General features: G+C 39.0%; 1 protein-coding gene across 1 annotated transcript in view; it reads right to left on the bottom strand.

Moving 5' to 3' along the window:
- The window catches only part of LOC120941319 (CUB and sushi domain-containing protein 3-like), a 105,733-nt gene that overhangs the window by 10,141 nt on the left and 83,001 nt on the right, over positions 1 to 12,591 (bottom strand). Inside the window, exons 13-14 of the mRNA XM_040354645.1 lie at positions 6,655 to 6,846; positions 5,299 to 5,437 (exon numbers count right to left, since the gene is read on the bottom strand). Of these exons, the coding sequence (XP_040210579.1) occupies positions 5,299 to 5,437; positions 6,655 to 6,846 (331 nt within the window). The remainder of the gene's footprint in view (positions 1 to 5,298; positions 5,438 to 6,654; positions 6,847 to 12,591) is intronic.

Consider the following 12,591-nt stretch of genomic DNA (forward strand, 5'->3'; position numbering starts at 1 on the left):
AAATGAAATTTCATAAAGCTACAATGAACATAATTAAAGGCATACAAAAAGGTCATTTATTAATTTGCGGAGACTTTAACCTAATACCTGATGTTGTCATTGATTCATCATCCAGTGCCAAAAGGTTTGCTTCTCCTCTCTCTACCTTTCTGTCAGACAATGGGTTGTATGACATATGGAGGTGTCACCACGCATCTGAAAGAGACTACACGTTCCATTCCTCCCGCCACAACACATACACCCGTATTGACCTATTCGTTTCTGACAAGTGGTTGTTACAGAATGTATTAGACTCTCAAATTCATACTGCTACATGGTCGGATCATGCCCCTATCAGTGTCAGATTAAAAAATGTGAACTCCAACAACAAATCTTATCTGTGGCGTACTAATAATTTTTTATTGCAGCTACCTGAAAATATAAAACACATTTCTCAAAAATTGATCGACTTCTTTTCAGACAATAAAGGATCAGTGACTGATCCAAATGTGGTATGGAATGCTCATAAGGCTGTTATACGTGGACTTTTTATACAGCTTGGTTCTAAAGCAAAGAAATTGAAAAATTCTAGGATAGAGGAATTAACTAAGGAATTAAATGATGTTGATTCAAAAAATAAAATTAACCCCTCCTCCACACTTAAATCTCAAATATATAAACTGAGACACAACTTGAGATCTATTCTAATGGAATCCTACGATATCAAAATTAAAAAACTAAAAGCACGCTCATATATCGCAAACAATAAAGCTGGTAAACTATTAGCTAATCGTATTAAGGGCTACAGACAGAAAACTAGAATACCTCATTTATATGACCCTATTACACAAGACAAAGTTATTAATCCCCAACTCATTGCGGACTCTTTCAGTTCTTACTACGACGGATTATATATTCTCTCAAACGACGGTGCCACTCACCAACCAACCACTAATGAAATTCAGACTTTCCGACTTTCAGACATGTTAATTTGCCTTGTTTGACATGTGACCAACTTACAAAATTAAACAGTCCTTTTAATAATTCTGAAATCCATTTAGCTATCGACTCTTTACCCAAAGCCAAAACACCCGGCCCTGATGGATACTCCAATGAATATTTTAAAATTTTTAAACGATTGCTCGTACCCCACATGCAGGAAATGTTTAACCACTCTGCTTCTCAATCTTCATTCCCCGAGGAAATGCTATCTGCAATAGTAGTAACATTGCCTAAACCAGGCAAGGAACCAACTTGCCCTCAGAACTTTCGCCCCATCTCTCTCCTAAACACTGATTTAAAAATCTATGCTAAAACGCTAGCTAATAGAATTGTTGATTTACTCCCCAATCTTATCAATATAGATCAGACAGGTTTCACCAAAGGTCGTCAAACATCTGACGCGACTAGAAGATTAATAGACGTCATCCACCATGCAAATACATCTAAAACGCCTTCTCTGCTTCTATCATTAGACGCGGAGAAGGCGTTTGATAGAGTCAATTGGTCATACCTATCACTGACTTTGCAGAAATTTGGCTTTAATGGCTTTATACTTAAAGCAATTCTAGCCCTTTACTCAAACCCTACAGCACGTGTCTTCAATTCTAATATGCTATCTAGACCTTTCCGTATCTCAAATGGTACTAGACAGGGGCTGCCCATTATCCCCTTTAGTATTTAACCTAATGATCGAACCTCTGGCGGAACATATTAGGTCTAGTTCGGATGTATCAGGTATTTCTATTGGCGACCGCACCCACAAGATCAGCCTGTTTGCAGACGATATAATATTGATACTATCATCCCCTTTCTCTTCTCTTTTGGAAGTTCGGAAAATTCTGAACTGGTTTAGCACAGTTTCATTCTACAAAATCAATGACAAGAAATCCCACGCCATGGACATAGGTATTGATGCTGTGACGAACAATCTGCTTCAACACCAATTCCCTTATTCTTGGGCGGAACACAGTATTCCATATCTTGGCATTCAACTGTCCAGATACACTAAATCTCTATTTACACACAATTACATTCCCCTTAAAAAAAGATTACAAATTGATTTATCAAATTTGGACAAACACGAGTTTTCCTGGTGGGGTAGAATGTCTGCTTTCAAAATGATGCATTTACCTCAGGTACTATACTTGTTTAGATGTCTACCTATTCCTATCCCCGTCTACTTCTTCAAATCTCTACAATCTATCCTTTCTAAGTTCATTTGGAAAGGAAAGAAGTCAAGATGTGCCCACCATAAGTTAATCAAACACAAGTTGTGGGGGGGAGTGGGATACGTTGACTTCCGCGATTACTTTCATTCCTCTATATTATCCCAAATGAAGGAATGGTTCCAACACTCTCCAACTACATCTTGGGGTCAGATTGAGTCCTCCTATTGCTGTCATGGCCCTGCCAATCTTTGGTTGTTTGGCGCACACTTGGGGATCAAAATCCCTGCACAACTTCCTCCCACGATGAAGGTATCCATTACCACCTGGCTTACAGTTTTACAATCGGTAGACTCTTCCGTCTCCAATCATATAGCTAATATACCCCTGAATGTATTACGACTTGTTTTAAAACATGTTCCACTAGATCTTTGGGGAAATCACGGTATTAAGTACGTCCACGACCTGTATGATGATAAGGGTGTGATTAAATCGTTCCAATCCATACAATCTAAATTTAATTTGCCGCTATCCTATCTGGATCACTTCCCTCTCATAACAAACTGTTTGCAAAAATTGACCGTAGAAAATATGCATATACAATCTTCAATGTGGTCTTATCTTTCTTCGCCTGAACCTAGGAAAAAAGGTATCACCATATTCTATAATTTATTACAAGGAAAGCAGAGATTTACAAAAACCTCCTCTCATATACAGTGGGAAACAGATCTAAAACAGTCATATACAGATGACCAATGGCGTACAGCATGCAGATTCAATCAATCATCTACTAAGTGTTCTTCCTTATGGGAACTAGCAATTAAAATCACTTTACGGTGGTATTATACCCCAGATGTCGTTTCTAAATTTAGTGACAAACACTCGGACAAATGCTGGAGGTTATGCGGACTTAAGGGAGACTTGCTCCATACTATGTGGGGCTGCCCTTTGCTTACAAAATATTGGAAGGAGGTATTTAAAATTATTTCTGTTTTATCGGGCACTCGGATTACCCCCAACCCAGCCTTAGCTTTGCTCTCTTTGGGCATTGAAAACTTTGTATTGAACCTCAGAAATTCCATTGTCCATCTCCTTATGGCTGCCAGGCTTTCAATTACCAGAAAGTGGAAAGATCCGTTTCCACCTTGTATTCTGGATGTTATTGATTTAACTAATTTACACTACACATATGAGAGAATGATGGCAGTACCTTTGCTTACTCTACCTACACATACTTTATCATGGGCACCTTGGAAAAACTGGTACGAAAACAACATATAAACTTTGACACTTGTCCTTTTCTTAATACTACTGTTGCCTGTGCTTTATTTTAAGAACCTTAAGGCCCTAAATCTCTCTTTCGTCTCAGGTGCAACCTAAGATAGCTTAATGTACTTTTATTGTATTTCTTTCCAGCCTCATACTACATACATTTGGGGCCTGTTATAATTGAAGTGATGTTATGAATTTCTTTATCTTGACAGATTTATTTTCATTGATCGCTTGCAAATCCTTTCATAAGCTCATTTCTACTGTCCAGACTAAAATCTTGTATAATTTTATGCATGTTTCTTATCTCTACTTACTTCCATCGATACATGTGCTTATTGTAAATGTTTTATTATAACCCAATAAAAATTTATTGAAAAAAAAAAAAAAAAAAATCCTAAAAAAACGGTATTGTAAATCTGTGGTGATTCATATGATTAACGCGGCCAGACTGTGCTTACCCGTTCACTGGAGAGACACGACACCCCCATCTCCTAAAGAGTGGGTGGCACGCATTAACCATATTGCTGCGATAGAGGAACTGATACATACTGCACAAGATAGAATCTCTAGCTTTTCCTATGTTTGGGAAGACTGGTTTACATTTAGGAATACGGCTACCTATCAGGACCTTATCAAGACGGTGTGATGAATAATAGTGTGCAAGGTGAGTCGGCTTTGCATCTGTTGTATGATAAGTAGACGGAGAGGGTAGCTGGTGGTTTCCCCACCCCCTCTTCAGGCATTTGAGATCAGTTGACCCTCTTTCCCAACCCCCCCTTTTTTTTATTTTTTTTATCGCTGTTTTTGTTTTTGTCTCTCTCCCCCCTCGTTTCTTTCTTCTTCTTTACCTTTTCTCTTGATAATAGCGATCTTTACGAGATGGGCGGATGGGTCTGCGCTTGGCGGATCTCTCCGCTCATCCCTGCTGGAGGAAACGGTTCTTCTAGGACTAAGGCGAAAGTAAACCAAAAGTCCTGTTCTGGTGTAACAGGCAACCTGAATTATCATCCCCTCTTTTTGGGGGTTCTTTGTACGTGTATTTATCTATGGGTCGGAGAATCTAGAAACACTGCAGTATACCCATGTTATCTTGAGCCTTTTGTGATAGTTGGGCACCTAGTTTCCTTTTTACTTAGGCTGATGACGATCTTATACTGGCTGAAAGTGTTATTTGGGCCTCATTAGGATTATGCCATATGTTACTGTATCTTGTGTATTACTGGGGCCCCTTGGTCTATATATTTTATTGTTATTCCAATCGATGTTTTTAAGATGTCTGTTAATATATCTTTTCTCTCAATAAAATCTTTATGTAAAAAAAAAAAAAAGCAGCCCCAAGGGTTGTGCCAGTGCAATCAAACTTCCCCTGCCGTCGTATGTGTTGTACGTCACCGCGTTTGAGAACGAGGAGATTTGGTCTTGACAGTGTGTATGCAAAGAAAGCTTGTCAAGTTTCTCGACAAGCCTAACAAGGAACTCGTCGAGGAAAATGATGTGTCTTTTCCGACGAGTTCCTCGGTCGTGTGTACGGCCTAAGGAAATGAAATACCTTTAAATGCACTATAAACTTTTTTCCAAAGTTCCACATGTACTTTTGACATTTACAAACATTTTGTGGGCACGGTAGTAACTTTCACATTCATCATTGGATTGTCTCTTACTATTGGTAATGATATGCCCAAGGAGCTTATCCCAGCACTGATGAACTAGTTTTTCAAAGTGGCACTTTATTGGCCAGTCAGAAAGTAAATCAGCCTTCAAATTGTGTGGAAACTAACCACAGAAGTAGCCAGAGACGATGGGTTACACGTGAAACTAGACTCTGATAACCACCTAAGAAAGTTTCTAAAGTGCTCAATTTATTTTTTTAGAGACCTACCTAATGAAAGCCAATGAAATTACATAGTCTGGATTGACAGTAATTGTCCAGTCACAATCCCTGCTGTGTGGATATGGGTGAGGAAAATTTGGAGACAGAATAAAGCCAGCAGACCCTGTTAGATTGCCACCACATGGAGCTGAAAAATAGAAATAATGTGTTAGTTGTATACAGAATATATCATTTAAAATTATTTAAAATATTGGAAAGAACTAGCAAATATCTGTAGGGTAAGAGCGGAAGACAATCATGGGTTAGCCAAAATATAACATGATAAAGTATCACATATCAAAGTGTTGTGCATATTTGCATAGAGCTGCTCTCAGCTGGAAGCACATTTAATTAAGAAAAATTGATTCTGCCAGACAGAGGTTTAAAAAAAAAATACTTCATGCACATATTTTAAGTCTCTGTCACTTGGGTATACTGTATGCATAACTCATCACAACGCTTCAATACAATATTTCTGCTAAATGTACTATACTGTACATTTGCTATGAGTCACATGGAAGTCAAATTATAGGTGTTGCTTGAAGTATTTTGTAATTATGTAAACCCTGTATCACTGGCACAGCACCCATCCATGTACTAAGAGCATGCCCACCCTGTGCACAAGTCAATCATATAAACAAAATAAATTGCTTGAGGACATATACTAGATAAAGGCACTACCACAAGACAAATGTTGAGTAATAGTCAAAAAATATAGAAAGTTTATTAATCTCTACCATTAACAACAGATGTGCCATATCTACTAACATTAATTGCACGTCTGTTGGTATATGTGAAAATTGATAAAAATTGTATACATTTTTTACTATTTTTAATCCTTTTTTTTGAAGTTGTGCATTTATATATGTCCTATAGCTTTTTTTGTAATTCTTAATTTTGTCAACCTGTTGGTGCTCTTTAAAGAAGTCATTGGAAAAAAATAATTTCAATATATCATAGTTTTTAAAATTTTGGTTAGAGTAAGGGGGATTATAACCCCTGCAAGGTTTATTTTTGCCATCTTTGTCCCATTTGGGAGATTTACCTGTACTTTCTGCCCCATAGCTAAACAGAAAGTGAGAGGTCATACCTGCAAATTAATTACATCTCTTGGAGACCCCCAGATCACCAGAACTTGTGTCCCCATTGAAAGGTTTTCCCTTTATTAATTTTTAACCCAAAAGTTGAGATTTTCTTTTACTTCCACGTTTAATGATAATAGTAAAGAGGACAAATAGAGAGGGGTAATCTCCCTAACAGGGTCTCAGACAGCAATACAAACTGACAAGTGTTCTAATCCATCTCCCCTCCCCTTCAATAACGTCAAGCATGTATATGAACATTAATAAGGAAATTAAAATTTACCTATGCATGATGGAGGACTTGGCTGCCAAAAGAATCTGTTGTCTACTTGAATACAGGTTATTCTTTCCTCCCCTTGTAATTCATAGCCAGGGTCACATTGGAAAATAACTGTATCCCCTGGTTCTCTTCCATCCCCATTCCGAGTGCCATTCATTGGAACTCCGGGATCTCTACAGGCTGTAGCCACAGAGCCTAAAGACAAAATATATAGTATTTGGATGATATGCTAATATTTTGATGTTAAGGAATAATACAGGAACACTTCAGGGTAACAATAACCATGCTCATTAAAAAGCAAATCCAAGCTATCTGAAAAAGTGTTGCCCATGATAAATGTATAGAGTTCACTTATTTCATCTTGGCACATGATTGAAAACATTTACTATACATCCCTGCTGCCAGAGTCAGAAAGGCTTTAACTGAGTAGGACTGAAGCCCATTGCCAATTATTTTATGCTATACAGCCTTTGTCTATCAGATCTACAACTCCCTGCACCTAACAATTCCAAAATAGTTTTGATTTAGATAAAATGTTAGTCTTATTGCTGGACCTTCTCTGCTGTTAGATGTTTCTTTATATATTTCGATCATGGCATTGGCTTTAAGTGTAATCCAAAATACTTTTAGTCAATGGCCATGATGAACTAATACTGTATATATGAATTACAGGGACACAGTTTAAATACAGGTCACATTCTGTATACATATTATACGGTCATATTAAAGCACCCATCTATTTGGATTGTTGAATTACATACACTTATTAGTTCGACAAGCTTTTTTTCTAGGAAAGTCCGGCCGTGTGTACCCTCCATCTGACTTTTTTTTTCGGAAGTCCGACGGACCTTAGATAGAGAACCTGTTCTCTTTCTTTGCATAGGACTTCCGACGGATTTGCAGCGGACTTTTGCACGGTCAAAAGTCCGGTTGTGTGTACAAGACATAAAAGTGTTTTCTTGATTGTGTGAGTGGGGCAGCTCTGTGTATTGACTTGGGAATCAAAAAGAGCATTATTGAATTTGGATGATTTTTTTTGTGACATAGTTATTTATTTAATATTTTGTTCTGACCTGCATATTAAATTTTAGGGTTGCACCGATACCGGTTTATCATTGTCGAAAACGATTACCGATACTTTGCACTGCGGTTTGCGTCAATACAAAATAAATGGGCACAAATCGCACTGCAATGCAGTGTGATTCCTGTTCGAAGTGCATGTGATTTACCCCACTGCTCCTTTGTGTAGAAAGAAAAGTGCCATTTAGTGGGAAGTTTATTAAAAATGTTATAACTCACATTAAGTACATATCTTAAAAAATGCAAAATCTGCATAGTGTGCCAGTCCTGCTAATGATTGCAAATCACGGCTGCTGGAGGTGCTCAGGTCTGGAGAAGAAGTTCCTGGCCCTGTGGGTATGGGGTGGAAGTGATGTCAGTTTGGGGGTGGACCGCCTCTACAACTCCTTCAGCCCTGTGAGCACCTCCATCAGCCATAATTTGCTATCATCAGCAGGACTGGGACACTATTTTGAATTAGTCCAGATATGTACTTAAAGTGTAAGTTCACCTTTACATAAAATCTGTAAGGTGAACTAACACTGGACCCCCCTCCCAATCCCCTCAGGTTCTGCTAACCTGGAGTCCGGCAATCCCCCACACTGATAGCTTGTATCGCCGCTGTCCTGCTCCAGGGATTTGAAATCCCACGGCTTTCTCTCCTCTTCACCCACCGGTGACAGGATCGAATATGCGGGTTCTGATTGGTAATTGGTAATGTGACAGTGCCGACCAATAAGAATGCTCCTAAACAGGCGGCGACCCGATTTCTCCTAATGATTGCTGTGCTCCAGGTTAGTGGGATGGGACGGGACGGGGGGGGGGGGGGTGAGGAGGGCATCCTGTGTAAGTTCACCTTTTTTTGTCAATGTTAATTTAGCCTTTAATGTAAGTTAAAACCTTTTTAATAAACTGCCCACTAGATGGCGCTTCCCTTTCTATACACATACAGGTGCGATGGGGGAAATTGCGGTTTAGACAGGAATCACACTGCATTCCTGTTCAAATTACTTGCGTTTTTTGCAGTGTGATTTGGGTCCATTCATTTTGTGTTAAAGTAAATCCCGATATTTGGTATGCAGAAATCTCTCTGCTCTCTGCCATCAAAAGTCAAAGTCTGGGCAGTCTGCCAAGTCTGGGTAGTCTGCCAAGTTTTGAAAACATGCTATCAGTGGAATGTTAAATCTAAACATTGTATCAATTTGACTTTTACATCAAAGGATTAGACTTCTGTATGCAAATTAGGAATGTTTAACCACTTAAACACTAAACCTTTTTCTGACAGTTGTTGTTTTGAAGTTAAAATCATTTTTTTGTTAGAAAATTACTTTATATATATTTTTAGTAGAGACCCTAGAGAATAAAATGGTGGATGTGCAATTTTTTTTATGTCGCACTGTATTTGCGCAGTGGTCTTTCAAATGCAATTTTTTGAAAAAAATGACTTTAATGAATAAAAAAAAAACGAACCAGTAAAGTTAGCAAAATTTTTTTTGTATAATGTGAAAGAATTTACGCCACAAAAATTGTGATCTTAATTTTATGCAATCCGATTCCAGTGCAGACCAAAAAAAGGGTCCTGCTCCATGTTGGTGTGAATGCAAATAAGCTATATAGTATGGCTGAATTTGCATTTGCATCGCTCAGACATTGCATGTGATCTGCACAGCAGTGCGGTGCAAATCAAATGTGATGTCTAACCATAGGTGTGTGCAGCCAATTGCATTAGGGTGTGCACCACAAAGCTCAAATACATATTCCTTTCTCTACAGCCTCAGCTGCATGGGGTAGTGTATGAATAGGAAGTGCTCTTTGCTGAGTGGCTTCCCGTTCATTCTTCAACTGATGCATAGTAAACTATGTTTACTATGCTAAGTTTACTATGCTTCAGAGCAACTGTTTTCACTGTGCCCATTTGGAAAAGTAAGGGCCAGTAAATTTCATATTTAATAGCCCCTTCCCCCGCTCTCCATCCTGAAACATCCCAGCAGCAGCCAGGGGAGAGGAGAGGAGCCAAAAGTACTGCAGGGCAGGGGGGGCAACCTGGGGGGAAGCCCGGGTAGTAGGGGGAATCTGTGCCGCACAGTGATTAGGGTGTGCCCAGGCACACCTGGCACACCCCCTGCGCCTATGTGTCTAACATTGCACCTGTGTGAACCCAGCCCTAATGCTTGACTATTTCTCTCAATACACAAGTACTCTCAGCCACTTCTCAGCAAATGTCACACTCACAAATTGGGGTTAAGATGATTATACACAGAGCACATTTTAACCAGTTTCTGATTAACCAGTCAAAATTTGCTCAGTGGGTGGCAGACATCCATCAATTGAAAATTATTAATGGAAAATATCTTTGCCGAATGGCATCAGATGCAGGCATTGTTCAGGTATTGAAACAGCTGATATGTGCAGTGTGGATGGAGGAATTTGTTCAACTTTTTCCATTCTGCTTACACGTTGAAAAGAAAAAGGCTATGAGTGTTCATAGTCAGCATTAAATGAACTACAAGACCCAATATATCCTGCAGCTTTGTTAACAGTTGGGGGAGGGGGTTGTACTGTATGCAATCAATCACTGAACACTTTCCTTTAGATTTACACTTTCCCTGGGGGTGTTTAGAAAAAATCTAACAAGACATAATACACCTAATTATTTTTTCTTTTTTTATGCAAAAGTCAAGTGATCTTATGACATCTTAAATTACTATCGCTAATAAGGAAAAAATATATCCACACCTTAATTAGACATTAAATTAACGAGATATGCATTAAGAGAAATTAATTTAATTTCAATCTGTTCATCACAGTGATAATTATCTTTCCAGTCACATGTATGTTACAGCAAAGTTTGAAACTAGGATTGTGTAGCCAGGTAATTATTATTTTTATGAACCAACATACTGTATGCAATAATCCTGAGTTAAATATATATAAACTGTTTGTTCATTTTGCAGAAAGTCAAACATTTGATTGAATTGAATAATAAAAGGTAAGTTTAACTTTACAAAACAATATGTTGTCCCATATTGGTATAGCAGCAGGGGGCCAGATTCACAGAAAAAGTACGCCGGAGTATCTGCTGATACTCCGGCGTACTTTCAAATTTGCCGCATCGTATCTTTATTTGTAATTCACAAACAAAGATACAACGGCATTTGGCTAAGATCCGACAGGCGTACGGCTTCGTACGCCTTCGGATCTTAGGATGCAATACTTTGGCGACCGATGGGTGGAGTTTGCGACGTTTTCCGTGTCGGGTATGCAAATTAGGTGTTTACGGCGATCCACGAAGGTACGCAAGTTCGTCACATTCTCTTACGTCGTCGCTAGTCGGTTTTTCCCGTCGTAAAGTTGCACTTGCTATTTAGGTGGTGTAATATTAGACAGCCCATGTTAAAGTATGGTCGTCGTTCCCGCGTCGAATTTCCATTTTTTTTTTTGCGTAAGACGTCCGGGAATACGAAAGGACGTAACGCACGTCGCCGTTCAAAAAACACAACTTCGCGCAAAGCATGGCGGGAAATTTCCTAATGGAGCATGCACAGTACACGCCCCATTTGAATTAGGCGGGCTTGCTCCAGACGGATTTACGTTACGCCGCCGCAAGTTTACATGCAAGTGCTTTGTGAATCAAGCACTTACGCTTAAAACTTGCGGTGGTGTAACGTAAATGACATACGTTACACCGCAGTGCAAGTATGTGAATCTGGCCCATAGTGTGCTAAGCCTACCTAGAAAGCCAAGGCTCCCTTTTAAGGATATAGTTCAAATCTGCATTTAAAAGAAGCCTTCTTAAACATTTCTGAAGCCAGTAATGGCTCCATCCTGAGTTATTGCAGGAATGGAATACCATCCTTTTCATTTGGGCCAAACATGCACATTGTCAACTCCCTTCTACTGACTACGATGAGCTCTGGAGGACAGGTGACATTACATACTATGCATGTGCAGCCTAAAGTAAAAGGACAGCATTGCCCATCAGTTATAAAGGAAATTAAAACAATATATATTATTAATAGCATGCTGTATGATTGCTTTATTGAAGTCATCACAGCTTCTTAACTGCAAAGCTTAAAAAGTAACTTCACTTTTGTTGAGAAAAACATCAATGCCCTCTAGGTGTTCATTGCAGGCATTTTAACAAACATTGAAACAGATTCCTACTTTCCTAGCTTTGAATAAAAAGCTATTTGTTTAACTATATCCTTTGGATGCTGAATCTGAATGGTAGAATCTGATTCATTATAATAAGCTGGTTCACTCCTAGTGTTCTGATGTGAAAATCTGCAGTGGTTGAATACAGTAACTCAACCAAACTACACTTTTTGTTGCAGGGGATGCCTAGAATTTTACTTGTATCTTAATCACTAGCCGACCAGACGGCACAGTTATACTGTGGCAGGTTGGCACAGCTGCGCAAAACGTCATAGCTATACGTCACTCTTTTAAGACGTCATATAAGTAGCACAAACACATTCTGCGTGTCTCTGGAGCTAATGCACCCGCGATCACTCGTGACAGAACAGGGATGTAAACACACACACATCCCAGTTCTCTCAGGGGAGAGGGGACAGATTGTGTGTTCCTAGTAATTAGGAACACTGATCGGTTTCCTCCCCAATCAGTCCCATCCCCCCTACAGTTAGAACACACCTAGTAAACACAGTTAACCCCCTGATCACCCCCTAGTGTTAACGTCTTTCCTGCTAGTGACATTTATACACTAATCAGTGGCTATTTGTAGCTCTTATCGCTGTATAAAGGTCCTAAAATAGTGTCAAAAATGTCCGATCTGTCCGTCGCAATGTTGCAGTCCTGATAAAAATCGCAGATCGCTGACATTACTAGTAAAAAAATAATAACAATAACAATTACATAAAT

Source organism: Rana temporaria, chromosome 5 (assembly GCF_905171775.1).
Source record: "Rana temporaria chromosome 5, aRanTem1.1, whole genome shotgun sequence".
Lineage (NCBI taxonomy): Eukaryota > Metazoa > Chordata > Amphibia > Anura > Ranidae > Rana > Rana temporaria.